This window comes from Tachyglossus aculeatus, chromosome Y4 (assembly GCF_015852505.1).
Source record: "Tachyglossus aculeatus isolate mTacAcu1 chromosome Y4, mTacAcu1.pri, whole genome shotgun sequence".
Classification (NCBI taxonomy): domain Eukaryota; kingdom Metazoa; phylum Chordata; class Mammalia; order Monotremata; family Tachyglossidae; genus Tachyglossus; species Tachyglossus aculeatus.
This window is the reverse complement of record NC_052096.1, coordinates 9658917-9677329: the sequence shown is the minus strand read 5'-3', so window position 1 is coordinate 9677329 and position 18413 is coordinate 9658917. Positions and strand designations below refer to the sequence as shown.

General features: G+C 59.0%; 1 protein-coding gene across 1 annotated transcript; it reads right to left on the bottom strand.

Annotated features, from left to right (window-relative positions):
- Positions 1-19: 19 nt before the first annotated feature.
- On the bottom strand, positions 20-17037 carry SETDB1 (SET domain bifurcated histone lysine methyltransferase 1). The gene is given in 23 exon segments (XM_038768785.1): positions 20-530; positions 629-717; positions 825-1045; positions 1161-1335; positions 1453-1570; positions 1652-1680; positions 2003-2284; positions 2286-2605; positions 3140-3309; positions 3409-3525; positions 3677-4316; positions 4949-5109; positions 7454-7598; positions 7751-7880; positions 8189-8379; positions 9276-9349; positions 9515-9716; positions 10360-10524; positions 10688-10787; positions 10922-10947; positions 11251-11402; positions 11637-11974; positions 16921-17037. Coding segments are annotated over 22 exon segments (3927 nt in total). The 5' UTR covers positions 11939-11974; positions 16921-17037; the 3' UTR covers positions 20-412.
- Between the last annotated feature and the right edge of the window lie 1376 nt (positions 17038-18413).

Sequence of the window (18413 nt, the reverse complement as noted above, 5' to 3'; positions counted from 1 at the left end):
GGCTGGGGGGGGGGGGGGGGCGGTCCGGGCTGATTCCACCTCTGGGTGGGTGCGTGCGGGTGGGAGAGACAGAGAGAGAGTGTCCCGCACGGGCTCCCCCCTCGCTCCGGGGCCATAGCCCGGGATGCAGGATGCTGCAGAAATCGGACCGCAGGCCACCAGCTTTCCTTTATCGCACTGCTAAAACTATTGGGGGGTGGGGGTGACGGGCGGGGAAGGGAGGGGAAGATGGGGGAGGGAAGAGGTTCAACATCTGCCTGTCCCTCCCCCTGGGCCACAGTGAATCGTGGTGGGGAGGTGGCGCGGCCGCGCCCGGCTCCATAGCACCGCATCGGGGAGCGATTGGGGGGCGGGGAGGGGAGGGCCCACGCTCTCCGGAGTCCAGGGGGTGGGGTGGGGTGGGGGGCCGGGCCTAGAGCAGGCGTCCCCGGCATTCGATGGCACCGCAGCAGCACAGCAGCTCCTTGCCCTCCACGCTGCCCACCTCGTAGTTGTAGTCCCAAGTCAGCTCCGTGCCCGCGCGGATCCGCCTGGCAAGGAGGGAGGGGGCCGCTCAGCGGGAGGGACGGACGGACACCCCCCCCCCCAGCCCGCCCGGCCCTTCCCCTGCCCCCCGAGTGCCCCTCACTTGCTGGCGAAGAAGGCCACCCAGGGAAAGCGGAGGTCGTGGGTGTCCACGAACACGTTCTGGACGAACAGGTTGGGGCTGCAGCTGTGCTGTTGGGGGACGGACAGAGACTTGGCGGGGAGCTTCGCGGAGAGAGAGGGCCCCCCCCCCCCCCCCCCCCGCCACGGACCGCCCCGGGCGGGTGGGGCCGGCTCACGTTGAGGTAGCGGCCGAGGTTGCCCTCGAGCTTGGCGTCGATGATGTAGCAAGACTCCTCGCCGTCGTAGAACTGGCGCGTGGTGCGGCGCACCGGGGCACTCTCCCCCTTCTCCGCCGCCACCGCCGCCGCCATGTGCGTCGACTTGACCGCGATGCCGTGCGTCGACTTGAGGGCGAAGCCGCGCGTCGACTTGACGGCCACCTGCCGCTTCACGGGGCCTGCGGCGGGGCGGGGGACGGAAGGGGGGGAGGGAGGGAGGTCAGTGGGGCGCCAAGGGAGGCGGAGCGAGCAGGCGCCGGCCCCCCCGCCCCCCGTCCGCCCCCCGGCCCGGACCCAGCCCGCTGTTGAGGTTCTTCTTGTCCTCGGAGTCGTCGCCGTCGGAGCCGGACGAGATGGTCTGGATGTCGTCGCTGTCGGCCGCGGTGGGCGGGGCCTGGCCGAGCCCCGGCTTGCGGCCGTTGGTGCTCTCGCCCTCGCTCTCCGTGCTGCTGGACAGCGTCAGCACGTCCTGGGGGGGACGGGCGGAGTGGCCCTTGGTCTTTGCCCCCCCCCCACCACCGCCCTCCGGTCCCAGAGGGGTGGCAGCCCGAGAGCGTGGGACGAGGGGGGCGGGGGGCGGGCGCACCTCGTTGCCGGCCTGCCTGCGGGCCTGGCGCATGCTGGTCTTGCTGGGCGGCCGCCGGATGCCCTCCTGCTTGGACGGGGACGGGTTGTAGCCGTAGACCCGGCCGCTCTCCGTGGCCCTGTAGGGGAAGGCGGGGCGGGTGAAGGGGGAGGAGGCGGGGGGAGGGCCCGGGGCGGGGGGCAGCGTCGGACACACTCACCCTAAGGCCTTGCCGAGGTCACCCGGCTCCTGGAAAGCAAGGAGGGAAGAAGGAGGGACGTCAACGGTGGCCCCCGTCACCCCCGCATCTCCCCACTCAGGCCCCGGGAGAAGCTGCAGGGAACCCAGCTCCCTCCCCGACACCTCTTCCCGGGGTGCTTCGGGGGTGGACGCTGTGGCCCGTCTAGACTGGAAGCTCCTTGTGGGCAGGGAATGTGTTTACTGTTGTACTGTCCTTTCCCAACCTCTCAGTACAGTGCTCTGCACACGGTGAACGCTCCACAAATACGATCGGACTGACGGAGATCGGGGGTGGGCTGGGAAAGGGACGGAGGGAGCCCTGGTCCCTGACCTCTTTCTTGGGCGGCGCGGGCTCGCCCTCCTCCTTGGCGGCGGCGGCGCGGTCGTCCCCGCGGCCCGCGGCCCCCGGCTCCCCCAGCTTGAAGGAGGAGCGGCTGTCGGAGTCGGTGAAGCCGTCGCTCAGCCCGGTGGCGCTCAGCCAGGACGCCACCTTGCTCTTGGGCGTCTCCTCGGAGCTGGGGGGCTTGCAGCCGGCGGCCGGGTGGGCGGGGGCCCCGGGGGCCGCGAGGTGGGGGGCGGCCCCCTCCCCCCCCGCCGCCGCCGCCGCCGCCGCCGCCGCTGCCGTTTTCCTTCTGGCCGCGGGTCTGGCGGCGGGTGGCGTAGCTGCGCCAGACGGAGCTGGTGCTGAAGTCCTGGTCCTTGCAGAAGTTGTCGTCGGAGCTGTCGTCGTTGGAGTCGTCGGGCTCGTCGGAGCCGCTGGGCCCGTCCTCCTGGTCGCGGAGGTCCACGCCGCTGCTGTCCGAGGAGCCGGCCGCGTCGCTCTCGTAGCCCTCCTTGAAGTTCTCCACGCTCTCGATGTGGTCCAGGTTGGCGAAGTACTCGTCCCCCATCTCCAGCCCCTCCTTGTCCGCGAAGTCGTCCGTCAGGATCTTTCCTGCGGGGGCGGCCGCCGCGCGGTCACCGCCGGGGTCTGGCGCACTCGGACCGGAACTCGTGGGAGGAGGGGATAGAGGGAGGGGGCGGACGGACCGCCGGAGACTGAGGTGGGGGTGAGTGGACCCCTGGGGCCTGGGGCGGGGAAGGGGTGGATGGACTGGTGGGGTCTGGGTCGGGGGAGGAGGGGGGCCACCCGACCGGCACCCCAGGGTCCTCGTCCAATTCTGGGCCCGGGAACGGCCCAGGGTCGGAGTCGCACGTGCCCAACGCGACCCAGTGAGTGACCCCACCCCACAGCCCCCTAAGTGAACCATTCGCAGAGAGAGAGAGACCCTCCGGGCCCTCTGACACATAGAGAGAGACCACCGTCAAAGGGATTTCCCAGGATGTCCACGCACGTGGCAAGAGATCCCTCTCTCGCCGTCCCCGGAGTCCCCAGGCCTGAAGGCGTAGGTGCCCAAGGGCCAGGACGGCAGGGCCGGAGCAGATGGGCGCGGTGGGGGAGGAGGGACTGGCTCGGGCCCCCGGGCACCTGCGTAGATGCAGACGAAGGATCCCCTGGCGATGTCGTCGAGGCAGCGGATGCCCCAGCCTTTGTTCTGCGTCTTGAAGAGCTGCAGGCGCACCTGCAGGCCGTGCTGCACCAGCCGGTTGGTGCACATGTTCGGGTCGCAGCGGCAGCGCTTGTTGCACTCGTACACCCTGCGGGGACGGCGGCGGGGGCCCGGGGTGGCGTCAGCCCCCGCGGCACCCCCCCGCCTCCCACCACGCCCTCCCCCTTCCAGCCTCCCCCCGGCTCACCCCGTGGGCAGACACTCCTCCAGCCGCTTGTACTGGTAGCCGGAGTTGGGGTTCATCTGGCCGCCCGGGGTGCAGGCCGTGGCCTGGGCCGTCAGCTGGTGGCAGGCGCACTTGGACCTGGCCCGGCGGAGGGGAGGGGGAAGGCGGGGCATGGCGGGATGGGGGTCGGACACCGGGAGGGGCTTCCGTGCCGCGACCGCCCCACACCGTGCCCTCCCTGCCCCCCGCCCTCCCCCGGCCCCGTCCCGTCCGTCCCGCCGCCCCTCACTTGTCCCGGCATCCGTCGCGGCAGGCGCAGCCGACCAGGAACTCGCAGGCGGTGTTGATGAAGACGCCCTTGCCGGGGATGCGCTCGCGGCTGTAGGCGACGCGGGGCGGGGGCGTGGCGTCGATCTCGTTGACGCAGCTGAGGGGCACGGCCTCGCGGCCGGCCGTGATGTCGGGGATGTAGTAGCAGGGTTTGTACGGCTGGAACTTGCGGTCCACCAGCACGTAGGGGTCCAGGCAGAACATCTCCAGGAACAGGAAGTCGCAGCCCGTCTCGAAGAGGTAGCGCTCGATCTCGGCCATGGCGCGCAGGCCCAGCCCGCAGGGGGCCTTGTAGACCACGTGGAAGCCCATCTTGCGGTTGACCCGCCGCCGGGCCGTCATGCGCCGGAAGTCGTACAGCAGCGGGACCAGCAGCGGGTTGCGGCCGCGGTACTGGTCGCGCCGGCTGGGCCGCACGCGGGCCAGGCAGGACAGGCCGCACACGTGCGGGAGGTAGAACAGCTTCTCGGGCGGCGCCCGGTACGACGGCTCGGCCGGCACCCGCTCCAGGGCCCCCTGGAACACCGCCGCCGCCGCCGCCGCCGGGGGGGTCGATGCCGATGCCGCCGTCCCGGACGGTGCCGCCGCTCCCGACGGTGCCGCCGCCCCCGACGGTGCCGCCGCCCCCGACGGTGCCGCCGCCCCCGATGGTGCTGCTGCCGCCGCCGTCGCCCCTGGGAACCTGGGTGAGAGGATCAGTGCAGGAGGAGGTAGGCGGACCCCGTACCCACCTCCCCGGGTGAAACGGCGGCAGCAATGGCACGGATTGAGCGCTTGCTCTGCGCCCGAGGGGGAACACCACAGTGGGATCATGCTCTGAGGCGGGAAGGACCCACCCGGCATGGATTGAGCGCTTGCTCTGCGCCCGAGGGGGAAGACCACAGTGGGATCATGCTCTGAGGCGGGAAGGACCCACCCGGCATGAATTGAGCGCTTGCTCTGCGCCCGAGGGGGAAGACCACAGTGGGATCACGCTCTGAGGCGGGAAGGACCCACCCGGCATGGATTGAGCGCTTGCTCTGCGCCCGAGGGGGAAGACCACAGTGGGATCACGCTCTGAGGCGGGAAGGACCCACCCGCCCCCCCGCCCCATCGATGGACCTAAAGTGGCACAGAGGCAGCGGGCCCATGGCCTTGTTTCCCTGAGGCTCCTGAGGGGGGACGCCTCTCAGGCGCTGTTGGGAGGTGGGGGCTCACCGGACCTAAGAAAAGGCGCGGGGGGCCGGGGCTCACCGATACTGCTGCCCGCTGCCCGGAGTCCGGTTGGTGGGGGCCGTCTCGCTGGGGCCGGGGGACGAGGGGCCGGAGCCCACGGAGCCCACGGAGCCCGGCCGGTACGACGTGCTCTTCTTGGCCACCTGCTTGCGCGACTGGGCCAGCTGGCTCTCCGCGCTGCAGGAAGGGAACGGGGCGGGTGGGTCGGAGGGCCGCGGGCCGGGGGACACGCACGCGGGTCGGGGGCCGGCGGACACGCGTTCATCCCACCTACTCGACCCGTCACCAAATCCTGTCAGTCGGACCTTCACGACGTCGCTAAAACCCGCCCTTTCCTCTCCATCCGAGCGGCCGCTACTACAGGCCCGTCTCCGATCCCTCTTTAACTGCTGCATCAGCCTCCTCCCTGACCTCCCTCCGAACTCAGTCCACACTTCACTCTGTCATCTGGTTCATTTTTCTACAAAAATATTCGGTCCGTGTTTCCCCACTCGAGAACCTCCGGCGGTTGCCCGGACACCTCCACATCACACAGAAACTCGTCACCATCTGCTTGTAAAGCCCTCGATCCCCACACCCCCTTCTACTTTGTCTCTATATGTTGCCAACTTGTATTTCCCAAGCGCTTAATACAGTGCTCTGCACTCAGTAAGCGCTCAATAAATACGATTGATTGATTGATTCTACTTCACCTCACTACTCTCCTACTCCAACCCAGCCCGCACACTTCACTCCTTCTAAGACCAACTTTCTCACTGCACCTCCATCTCATCCATCTCACTGTCCACCCCTTTCCTACGTCCTGGACCCCCCCTCTCCCCACCTTCAAAGTATAATTAAGGTCACATCTCCTCCAGGAGGCCTTCCCTGACTGAGCCCTCTTTTTCCCGGCTCCCTCTCCCTTCTACCTCATCTATGTGCTTGGACTTAGAAGCATTTCCCCGCTTTCAACCCTAACATACTTATGCACTAGTCTATAGATTACATAGTAGATATTATTTATATTATCATCATCATCATCAATCCTATTGATTGAGCGCTTACTGTGTGCAGAGCACTGTACTAAGCGCTTGGGAAGTACAAGTTGGCAACATAGACAGTCCCTACCCAACAGTGGGCTCACAGTCTAAAAGGGGGAGACAGAACAAAACCAAACATACCAACAAAATAAAATAAATATATATTATATATTTATATTATATTAATTATCATTATTATATTATATTAATTATATATTATATGATTATATTAATTAACATCTCTCTTCCCCCTTCAGACTGTAAGCAAGCTGTGGACAGGGAACGGGTCTACCAACTCACGCTGTATTCTCCCAAGCGCTTAGTACAGTGCTCCATACTCAGTAAACGCTCAATCAATGAATGCCATTGATGATGATGACAGGGTCACAGGCTGGGGGGCAGGACACACACGCATTCCCCCCCGCCTCGCACCCCAAGTCCCTGGAGTTACGAACATACATATTTATTACTCTATTTATTTATTTATTTATTTTACTTGTACATATCTATCCTATTTATTTTATTTTGTTGGTATGTTTGGTTCTGTTCTCTGTCTCCCCCCTTTTAATCAATCAATCAATCAATCAATCGTATTTATTGAGCGCTTACTATGTGCAGAGCACTGTACTAAGCGCTTGGGAAGTACAAATTGGCATCACATAGAGACAGTCCCTACCCGATAGTGGGCTCACAGTCTAAAAGGGGGAGACAGAGAACAGAACCAAACATACCAACAAAATAAAATAAGTAGGATAGAAATGTACAAGTAAAATAAATAAATAAATAAATAAACAGAGTAATAAATATGTACAACCATATATACATATATACAGGTGCTGTGGGGAGGGGAAGGCAGTAAGGCGGGGGGATGGAGAGGGGGACGAGGGGGAGAGGAAAGAAGGGGCTCAATCTGGGAAGGCCTCCTGGAGGAGGTGAGCTCTCAGCAGGGCCTTGAAGGGAGGAAGAGAGCTAGCTTGGCGGATGGGCAGAGGGAGGGCATTCCAGGCCCGGGGGATGACGTGGGCCGGGGGTCGATGGCGGGACAGGCGAGAGCGAGGTACAGTGAGGAGATTAGTGGTGGAGGAGCGGAGGGTGCGGGCTGGGCAGTAGAAGGAGAGAAGGGAGGTGAGGTAGGAGGGGGCGAGGTGATGGACAGCCTTGAAGCCCAGGGTGAGGAGTCTCTGCCTGATGCGCAGATTGATCGGTAGCCATTGGAGGTTTTTGAGGAGGGGAGTGATATGTCCAGAGCGTTTCTGGACAAAGATAATCCGGGCAGCAGCATGAAGTATGGATTGAAGTGGAGAGAGACACGAGGATGGGAGATCAGAGAGAAGGCTAGTGCAGTAGTCCAGACGGGACTGTGAGCCCACCGTTGGGTAGGTTGCCAATTTGTACTTCCCAAGCGCTTAGTCCAGTGCTCTGCACATAGTAAGCGCTCAATAAATACGATTGATGATGATGATGATGAGGGGACAATCCCAACCAGCGGTGGTAACACTCACTCAAGTTCGACGGCCTGCGGGGACAGGGCTGGAGCGGGCGGGGCGGCGGTGGCGGGCGGGGCCGGCTCGGCTGGCTTGAACTGGGTCCCGGCCCCGGTCAGGTCCTGGGTGTACTGGACCACCGGACCTTTGCTCCTCACAGCCCCTGGGTGGACAACGGGAGGGTGGTGGACGGCAGGATCGGGGAGGGGCTGCGGCGCAGCGGGGAGATGACCGGGTTGGGGGAGGGGGTCCTGAGGGCGGAAGCTTGGATGCGGGAGGGGACCGGGGTGAGGGGGTGACAGGCGAGACCCGTACCCATGTTGGGGCGGGTGCGCAGGTGCCCCGCCTGCTTCTTCTCTTGCGTGGAGGCCGTGGACGTCTTCATGCTGAACATGGGCTCCAGCCGCGTGGACCCACGGTAGATCCACTCGCAGCGCTTGTCGTCCTGCTCGGGGCACAGGAGGCCGGACCGGGCTTCGCACCACCCAGCCCGACCCCCCCTCCACCCCGCCCCCCCGCCCCCACCGAGGGTGGGGGATGGCGAGAACTCGCCTGTCCCTCGCGACTGCGGACCACTGTCCTGGAAGCGGGGGAGAGGGGTGGGGGGGCTTGACTCTCTGCCTTGGCATCCTCCGGGCCCGCGCAGGGACCACAGAAGGAGAAAGTACAGTCGGACGGAAGGAAGGATTTCCCAGCTCGGAGGAGGGGAGCCAGACCAGGTTGACCCCAAGGCCGCCCATCCCGGGCCCGTACCAGGAAGAGGATCTTGACCAGGCTCCCGTCCACCTCCTCCACACGGGACTTCCACCAAGTCCCCTCCCACTCGGTCTTGATCAGCTGACCGCCCTTCAGGAGAACCATGGGCCGGTTGGGGTACGCCGTGATGTATTCCTCGATGAAGTCCCGGCAGGACACGTCCTCGATGTCCTCCCACGTCTTCTTCACTGCTCCCCAGGGACAGACGGACAGACACACACACACAGAGCGGGATGTCAGGGTGGCCCATACTGGGGGAGCTTATCTAGGCTGCTCCACAGTAAGGTGGGTGTGTGGTGGGAGGGTGTTGGGGCTCCCGCGGCTTGGCACCCTGGGCCCCAGAGAGGTCTGGTCTGACCATCACCATCATCATCATCAATCGTATTTATTGAGCGCTTACTATGTGCAGAGCACTGTACTAAGCGCTTGGGAAGTACAAATTGGCAACATATAGAGACAGTCCCTACCCAACAGTGGGCTCACAGTCTAAAAGGGGGAGACAGAGAACAAAACCAAACATACCAACAAAATAAAATAAATAGAATAGATTTGTACAAATAAATAAAATAAATAAATAGAGTAAAAAAAAAATGTACAAACCTATATACCTATATACAGGTGCTGTGGGGAAAGGAGGGAGGTAAGATGGGGGGATGGAGAGGGGGACGAGGGGGAGAGGAAGGAAGGGACTCAGTCTGGGAAGGCCTCCTGGAGGAGGTGAGCTCTCAGCAGGGCCAGCTCTCAGCAGACCCTGAGGATGACCACGACATCCTCAAGTGCCCCCCTACACCCTTTCCGGAAAGACCTGACCTGACCACGGTCTTCTCAAACGCCCCCGCTTCCCGAATGGTATGGCCTGAGCACGGTGTTCCCAAATGTCTCTGCTTTCTGAATGGTTCAGTCCGATCAGGATGTTCTCAAATGTTTCTCCCTCTTCACTCCCGCAGTGGTTTGGCCTGACCATGGTGTTCCCAAGCCGCTTCCCTCTCCCAGTCCCGCCACAGGGAGAGGCGGGGGTCATGGCCGGACCCCAGGGGGAAGGGTGGGGACAGGGGGTTGGCAGGGGTCGGTCGGGGTCACTCACACGGTCGGCAGATGGGGTAGAGCTCGGAAAGGGTAACGTACGAGGCGTAACCGTCGTCAAAGAAGATGAGGAACCTGGTGAGAGAGGAGGAGGAGGAGGAGGGCTGGGATTGAGCCCCATCCCCTCCCCCAGCCCAGTTGCGGCCAGTTCGGGGGGGAGGAGTGGGAAAGGAAGGGGATGACCGAGGTGGTCGCCGCTGGCCAGGAAGCGGGCCGAACGGTTGGCGCCGACGCGGCTACCTGAGCTTGTTCTTGACGTTGGGGGTCTCGGCCACGACGCCGGCGTACAGCCACACCTGGTTTCCGTCCTTGTACTTGGCCACCACGCGGCTGCCCACGAACAGGGTCTCGGCGGGCGGGTGGTAGTCGTAGGCGATGTGGTTGCCCGACAACAGGCTCTTGCCCTTGTTGTCGAACTTCACCTTGAACTTCTTCCCGGCGCCTGGGGACGGACGGATGGACGGGGGAGATGTTGAGGGGGAACCGGGGGCCGGGGGAGCGGGACGCAGTGGGTGGAGGCGATGCCTTGGGGTGACGACTCACCAAAAGGAGCCCTCAACTAGCCAATAGTATTTCACGAACATTGGTTGGGTACCAAGCGCTGTACTAAGCACTTAGGAGAGACCAAGAGAAGATACGATCCCTTGCCCTCGAGAAGCTTGCCGTCCTGGGGCAGAGTGCTCTACTAAGTGCTTGGAAGAGTCGATTAATCAATCAACCAGTCGTATTTATTGAGCACTTACTGCGCACAGAGAACAGCACTAAGCATTTGGGAGAGCCCAATACAACAGAGTTAGAAGACGTGATCCCTGCCCACAGGAAGCTTCCAGGCCCATGGAGTTACACGATCCAGCCCGGGCCCTCGAGGAGCCCACGGTCCGGCAGGGTACGGAGGGAGGGGGAGGCAAGCAGCTGATGGTTGGGGAAGGTGGGGGCTCTGGGAACGGGCCGGTAGTGGGGATCGGACAGACCCCGCCCCCCACCAACCTTCTGGTTCACCCGGGGTGGGGTCTACTGGAGTGAGGGTGTGTATATATATATGTGTGTTTGGGCACCCGTGTACGCAGCCCTCACGCCCGCCTCACCGGCTGCCTGGATGGCGATAAGTGTCCCCTTATGCCACGTCTTGGTCCTCTTCTTGCCCAGGATGCGCATGCTGACCACCAGGTCCCCATCCTTGCTCAGGTCACCGGACGGCTGGCCGGTCACCACCGGCGCTGAGGGGACGGGGCCCCGTCCGGAGAGGCCGTCTGCCGGGGGCAGCGGGGTGGTCAGAAGGGCGGCCACTGGCCCACCCTCAGACCCGCCGCCCCTGCCCCCTGCTCCGGGGACTCGAGGATGGGGAGGGACCCGGTGGGGGAAGAGGACCGGCAGCCAGGCCCCCCTCCCGTCGTCCCCACCGCCCCCTCTGACCTCTGGGCAGGTCCTGGGAGCTGTTCTTCTTGCTGACGGCGTCCATGAATTTCTGCACGTCCTGGGCGGACCGCATCATGGCTGCCATGGCCTCGCGGAGCTGCGGTGAGGGAGGAGGGGAGCCGGGAGACCCCGCGTGAGGAGCCCTCGGGCAGGGGGTCCCGGCTCAGCCAATGCACCCCAGGCGGCCTGTCCCCTGCCCCGCTCCGGGTAGCCCGCCCTTCCCGTACTCACCGTCGGCGGTTTGCTCCCAGAGTCACCTGGTGCAGCAGTGGTGGTTGGGGGGAGGAGAGGGAAGAGAGGGAAGGGGGTCAGATCAGAAGGCCCTGGGGGGTGTGAAGGGCAAGAACTGTTTCTGGAACGCCGGCCCCGTGTTCCCCACCCTGACGTGGGGTTCTGCCCCAGGAGGCGGTTCGCACGGGCCACGCGGGGTGGTCCCCTCTCCCCTCTCGTACGGTTCCCACGACCCGGCAGAGCAAGGGAGAAGTGTTCGTAGACCGTTCCCCCTCCCGCCGACCCCCAATCTCCCACCCCCTCGCCGCTCCCCCTCCCCCGGCCCCCACCCGAGTCGATGCTCAGGACGTCATCGTCCTCGTCCGGGATCTCGATCACTTCGGTGGGTTTGGCGGCCTCGTCCTCGGAGCTGCTGTCTCGGTACTGCAGGCCCAGGCTGGAGTAGAAGTCCTTCACCAACACCTCACAGGTGGTCGCGGCCCTGTGGGTGAGGGCAGGAGGGCGGGCCCCACGATCGGTGGGGTGCGGGGCATCTGCGCGCCCCCACCCCGGGCCCCTGCTGAACTGTCCGCCCGGCCGGGAGGCGGTGTGGCCTGCTGGAAAGCACGCGTCCAGGCTGGACACGGGTTCGAGTCCCAACTCTGCCCCCGGCACGCTGCGTGACCTCAGGCAAGTCACGGAACCTCTCTGGGCCTCGGTCCCCCCCCGCCCCCACCTGCAGGCGTCTTCGAAGAGCTGGTCCACGTGCGCCACCTCGGACTCCTTCTGGGCCACCCAGCTCTCCAGCTCGGCCAGCTGCTGCTTGCGCTGCCGCACGCAGTCCATCTTGTCCAGCTCCTCGTCGATGAACTGGCGCAGCTCCTCCATGGAGATGCCCAGTTCCTCCACCACGGCCCGCTGCAGCTCCGCCAGCTCCTGCGATGAGTCCTGCGACGGCTCCTGTGATGGCTCCGGCCCGCCGCCGCCCGCCGCCGCCGCTGCCGCGCCCAGCCCCAGGCAGCCGGGGAGGGACGCCATCTCGCTCTCGGTTCCCGCCCCGGTCCCCCACCGGTCCTGTGGGAGGGGGAGAAGATCAGAGATCACAGCAATCCAGTGCCTGCCCACCCCAAGCCACCTCCCCCAATTGGTGGGGGGCTTTGGCCACAAGTCAGGGTCAGGCTCCCCCGCCCCTCCCCTCGGCTGGGCTCAGCCCCCGATACCCACTGTCGGTAGCCCCACCCCACCACCGGCCCGGTCCATGGATTCCTTTTAATATAATAATAATAATAATGGCATTTGTTAAGCGCTTACTATGTGCAAAGCACTGTTCTAAGCGCTGGGGAGTTTACAAAGGGATCAGGTTGTCCCACGGGGGGCTCACAGTCTTAATCCCCATTTTACAGATGAGGGAACTGAAGCCCAGAGAAGTGAAGTGACATGCCCATAGTCACACAGCTGACAAGTGGCGGAGCCGGGATTTGAACCGATGACCTCTGACTCCAAATCCCGGGCTCTTTCCACTGAGCCATGCTGCTTCTCTTTTAGACTGGGAGCCCACTGTTGGGTAGGGACTGTCTCTAGATGTTGCCAATTTGGACTTCCCAAGCGCTTAGTACAGTGCTCTGCATACAGTAAGCGCTCGATAAATACGATGGATGATGATGATGATTCCCCGCTGTCCCCCTCAACCTCCCGGCTCCCCCCTCACAGCTCCCCGCCGACTCCTCGGCTCTACCTGGCCCCCACCCCAGCGCTGCCCGGCCCCCCTGCCCTCGGCCCCTCCGTCTACCCCCGGCACCCCTCTGTGCCCCCAAGACCCCATCCCTGTCTCCCCCACAGCATGAGAAGCAGTGTGGCTCAGTGGAAAGAGCCCGGGCTTTGGAGTCAGAGTCGGTCAAATCCCGGCTCCGCCACTTGTCAGCTGTGTGACTTTGGGCAAGTCACTTCACTTCCCTGGGCCTCAGTTACCTCAGCTGTAAAATGGGGATTAAGACTGTGAGCCCCCACCGTGGGGCAACTTGATCACCTTGTAACCTCCCGGGCGCTTAGAGCAGTGCTTGGCACATAGTAAGCGCTTCATAAATACCATCATCATCATCACTCCCATTCCTCCCAAGGTAACTTTGCCCGGCTCAATGGAAAGGGCCCGGGCTTTGGAGTCAGGGGTCGTGGGTTCAAACCCCGGCTCCGCCACTTGTCAGCTGTGTGACTTTGGGCAAGTCACTTCACTTCTCTGGGCCTCAGTTCCCTCATTTGTAAAATGGGGATGAAGACTGTGAGCCCCATGTGGGACAACCTGATCACCTTGTAACCTCCCGGGTGCTTAGAACAGTGCTTGGCACACAGTAAGCGCTTCATAAATGCCTTCATCATCATCATCACTCCCTTTCCCCCCAAGGTAACTTTGCCCTGGCTCAATGGAAAGAGCCCGGGTTTTGGAGTCGGAGGTTGTGGGTTCAAACCCCGGCTCTGCCAATTGTCAGCTGTGTAACTTTGGGCAAGCCACTTCACTTCTACGGGCCTCAGTTCCCTCATCTGTAAAACGGGGATTAAGACTGTGAGCCCTCCGTGGGCCAACCTCACCACCCGGCTCCACCAATTGTCAGCTGTGTGACTTTGGGCACTTCACTTGACTTCTCTGTGCCTCAGTTACCTCACCTGTAAAATGGGGATGAAGACTGTGAGCCGCACGTGGGACACCTGATCACCTTGTAACCTCCCCAGCACTTAGAACAGTGCTCTGCACATAGTGAGCGCTTAATAAGTGCCATTATTATTATTATTATTGTAACCTCCCCGGCGCTTAGAACAGTGCTCTGCACATAGTAAGCACTTAACAAATGCCATTATTATTATTATTATTATTATTATTGTAACCTCCCCGGCGCTTAGAGCATTGCTTTGCACATAGTAAGCACTTAACAAATGCCATCATTATTATTATTATTATTGTAACCTCCCCGGCGCTTAGAACAGTGCTTTGCACATAGTAAGCGCTTAACAAATGCCATTATTATTATTATTGTAACCTCCCCGGAGCTTAGAACAGTGCTTTGCACATAGTAAGCGCTTAACAAATGCCATTACTATTATTATTATTATTGTAACCTCCCCAGCACTTAGAACAGTGCTTTGCACATAGTAAGTGCTTAACAAATGCCATTATTAGTACTATTATCCCCCTCTGCTCCCTTGCCCCCCCCCCCCCACCCCGGCCCCCATTAGAGAAGCAGCATGGCTCAGTGGAAAGAGCCCGGGCTTTGGAGTCAGAGGTCATGGGTTCAAATCCCAACTCCACCAATTGTCCACTGTGTGACTTTGGGCGAGTCACTTCACTGGGCCTCAGTTCCCTCATCTGTAAAATGGGGATGAAGCCTGTGAGCTCCCCGTGGGACAACCTGATTACCTTGTATCCCCCAGCGCTTAGAACAGTGCTTTGCACATAGTAAGCTGTTAATAAATGCCATTATTATTATTATTATTCCCTGGGCCTCAGTTCCCTCATCTGTAAAATGGGGGATGAAGACTGTGAGCCCCCCGTGGGACAACCCGATCACCTTGTCACCTTCCCAGCGCTTAGAACAGTGCTTTGCACATAGTAAGCACTTAATAAACGTCATTATTAATTATTATTATTCTCTGGGCCTCAGTTCCCTCATCTGTAAAATGGGGGATGAAGACTGTGAGCCCCCCGTGGACAACCTGATCACCTTGTCACCTCCCCAGCGCTTAGAACAGTGCTTTGCACATAGTAAGTGCTTAATAAATACCATCATTATTATTATTATTCCTTTGATCACCGTCACCTCCCCAGCGCTTAGAACAGTGCTTTGCACATAGTAAGCGCTTAATAAATACCATCATTATCATTATTATTATTATTTTTCCTTTGATCACCTTGTCACCTCCCCAGCGCTTAGAACAGTGCTTCGCACATAGTAAGCACTTAATACCATCATTATCATTATTATTCCTTTGATCACCTTGTCACCTCCCCAGCGCTTAGAACAGTGCTTTGGACATAGTAAGCGCTTAACAAATACCATCATCATTATTATTATTATTCCTTTGATCACCTTGTCACCTCCCCAGCGCTTAGAACAGTGCTTTGCACATAGTAAGCGCTTAATAAATACCATCATTATTAATATTCCTTTGATCACCTTGTCACCTCCCCAGCGCTTAGAACAGTGCTTTGCACATAGTAAGCGTTTAATAAATACCATCATTATCATTATTATTCCTTTGATCACCTTGTCACCGCCCCAGCGCTTAGAACAGTGCTTTGCACATAGTAAGCACTTATTTAATACCATCATTATTATTATTATCATTCGTTTGATCACCTTGTCACCTTCCCAGTGCTTAGAACAGTGCTTTGCACATAGTAAGCGCTTACATAATACCGTCATTATTATTATTATCATTCGTTTGATCACCTTGTCACCTCCCCAGCGCTTAGAACAGTGCTTTGCACACAGTAAGCGCTTAATAAATACCATCATTATCATTATTATTCCTTTGATCACCCTGTCACCTCCCCAGCGCTTAGAACAGTGCTTTGCACATAGTAAGCGTTTAATAAATACCATCATTATCATTATTATTCCTTTGATCACCTTGTCACCTCCCCAGCGCTTAGAACAGTGCTTTGCACATAGTAAGCGCTTACTTAATACCATCACTATTATTATTACCATTCGTTTGATCACCCTGTCACCTCCCCAGCGCTTAGAACGGTGCTTTGCACACAGTGAGCGCTTAATAAATACCCTCATTATCATTACTATTCCTTAGATCACCTTGTCACCTCCCCAGCGCTTAGAACAGTGCTTTGCACATAGTAAGCACTTAATAAATACCATCATTATTATCATTATCATTCGTTTGATCACCTTGTCACCTCCCCAGCGCTTAGAACAGTGCTTTGCACATAGTAAGCCTTTAATAAATACCATCATTATCATTATTATTCCTTTGATCACCTTGTCACCGCCCCAGCGCTTAGAACAGTGCTTTGCACATAGTAAGCACTTACTTAATACCATCATTATTATTATTATCATTCGTTTGATCACCTTGTCACCTTCCCAGTGCTTAGAACAGTGCTTTGCACATAGTAAGCGCTTACTTAATACCGTCATTATTATTATTATCATTCGTTTGATCACCTTGTCACCTCCCCAGCGCTTAGAACAGTGCTTTGCACACAGTAAGCGCTTAATAAATACCATCATTATCATTATTATTCCTTTGATCACCCTGTCACCTCCCCAGCGCTTAGAACGGTGCTTTGCACATAGTAAGCGCTCAATAAATACCATCATTATTATCATTATTATTCCTTTGATCACCTTGTCACCTCCCCGGCGCTTAGAACAGTGCTTTGCACACAGTAAGCGCTTAATAAATACCCTCATTATCATTATTATTCCTTTGATCACCTTGTCACCTCCCCGGCGCTTAGAACAGTGCTTTGCACATAGTAAGCCTTTAATAAATACCATCATTATCATTATTATTCCTTTGATCACCTTGTCACCGCCCCAGCGCTTAGAACAGTGCTTTGCACATAGTAAGCGCTTACTTAATACCATCATTATTATTATTATCATTCGTTTGATCACCCTGTCACCTCCCCAGCGCTTAGAACGGTGCTTTGCACAGTAAGCGCTTACTTAATACCATCATCATTATTCTTACTATTCGTTTGATCACCTTGTCACCTTCCCAGCGCTTAGAACGGTGCTTTGCACATAGTAAGCGCTTAATAAATACCATCATTATTATTATTATTCCTTTGATCACCTTGTCACCTCCCCCGCGCTTAGAACGGTGCTTTGCACATAGTAAGCGCTTAATAAATGCCATCATTATTATTATTGTTACTATCATTATTATTCCTCTGGTCCTCCCATCAGCCCCCGCGGCGGCCCCCCCCCCACCATCCCCCCGTCCAGCCCGGTTGGCGCCGCGCCCCCCCCCCCCTTGGTCCCTCCCGCGGCCCCCGGGGGACTCACGGCTGCGGCGCGGGGGGCGGAGGTCAGAGGTCAGAGGTCAGGGGGCGCGGAGGAGGGGGGGGAGCCGGGCACGGGACCCCGGAAACGCGCCTCGCCCCCCGTTCCGGTCCCTTAGCGACCCGACGGCGGCCGGGCAGGCTCAGACTGCGCAGGCGCGACACGGCGGGAGGGGAGGGGACACACAGGCCAGGCCACCGCCAGAGGGCGCAGCGGCGGCCCCAGGGCCCGCCCCGCAGGGCGCATGCGCGTCGGCTCAGCGGCCGCGTTTTTTTTTAATCAATGAATCAATCGTATTTATTGAGCGCTTACTATGTGCAGAGCACTGTACTAAGCGCTTGGGAAGTCCAAGTTGGCAACATATAGAGACAGTCCCTCCCCAACAGTGGGCTCACAGTCTAAAAGGGGGAGACAGAGAACAGAACCAAACATACCAACAAAATAAAATAAATAGGATAGAAATGTACTGTGCCAAGCACTGTTTTTTTTTGTTTTTTTTTTTTGATGGCATTTATTAAGCGCTTACTACGTGCAAAGCACTGTTCTAAGCGCTGGGGAGGTTACAAGGTGATCAGGTTGTCCCACACGGGGCTCACAGTCTCAATCCCCCTTTTTACAGACGAGGGAACCGAGGCCCAGAGAATCAATCAATCAATCAATCGTATTTATTGAGCGCTTACTATGTGCAGAGCACTGTACTAAGCGCTTGGGAAGTACAAATTGGCAACACATAGAGACAGTCCCTCCCCAACAGTGGGCTCACAGTCTAAAAGGGGGAGACAGAGAACAGAACCAAACATACCAACAAAATAAAATAAATAGGATAGAAATGTACTGTGCCAAGCACTGGTTTTTTTTGTTTTTTTTTTTGATGGCATTTATTAAGCGCTTACTACGTGCAAAGCACTGTTCTAAGCGCTGGGGAGGTTACAAGGTGATCAGGTTGTCCCACACGGGGCTCACAGTCTCAATCCCCCTTTTTACAGAGGAGGGAACCGAGGCCCAGAGAAGTGAAGCGACTCGCCCAAAGTCACCCAGCTGGCAAGGGGCGGAGCCGGGATTGGAACCCGTGACCTCTCACTCCAAAGCCCGGGCTCTTGCCACTGAGCCACGCTGCTTCCCAAGCAGCGTTTTAAGCGCTGGGGAGGTTACAAGGTGATCAGGTTGTCCTCCGGGGGGCTCACAGTCCCATTCCGCCATCGACCCCCGGCCCACGTCATCCCCCGGGCCTGGATTCGAGACTGTGAGCCCGCTGTTGGGTAGAGACTGTCTCTGTGTGTTGCCGACTTGTACTTCCCAAGCGCTTAGTACAGTGCTCTGCACACAGTAAGCGCTCAATAAATACGATTGATTGATTGGAATGCCCTCCCTCTGCCCATCCGCCAAGCTAGCTCTCTTCCTCCCTTCAAGGCACTACTGAGAGCTCACCTCCTCCAAGAGGCCTTCCCAGACTGATCCCCTTCCTCTCCCCCTCATCCCCCTCTCCATCCCCCCTG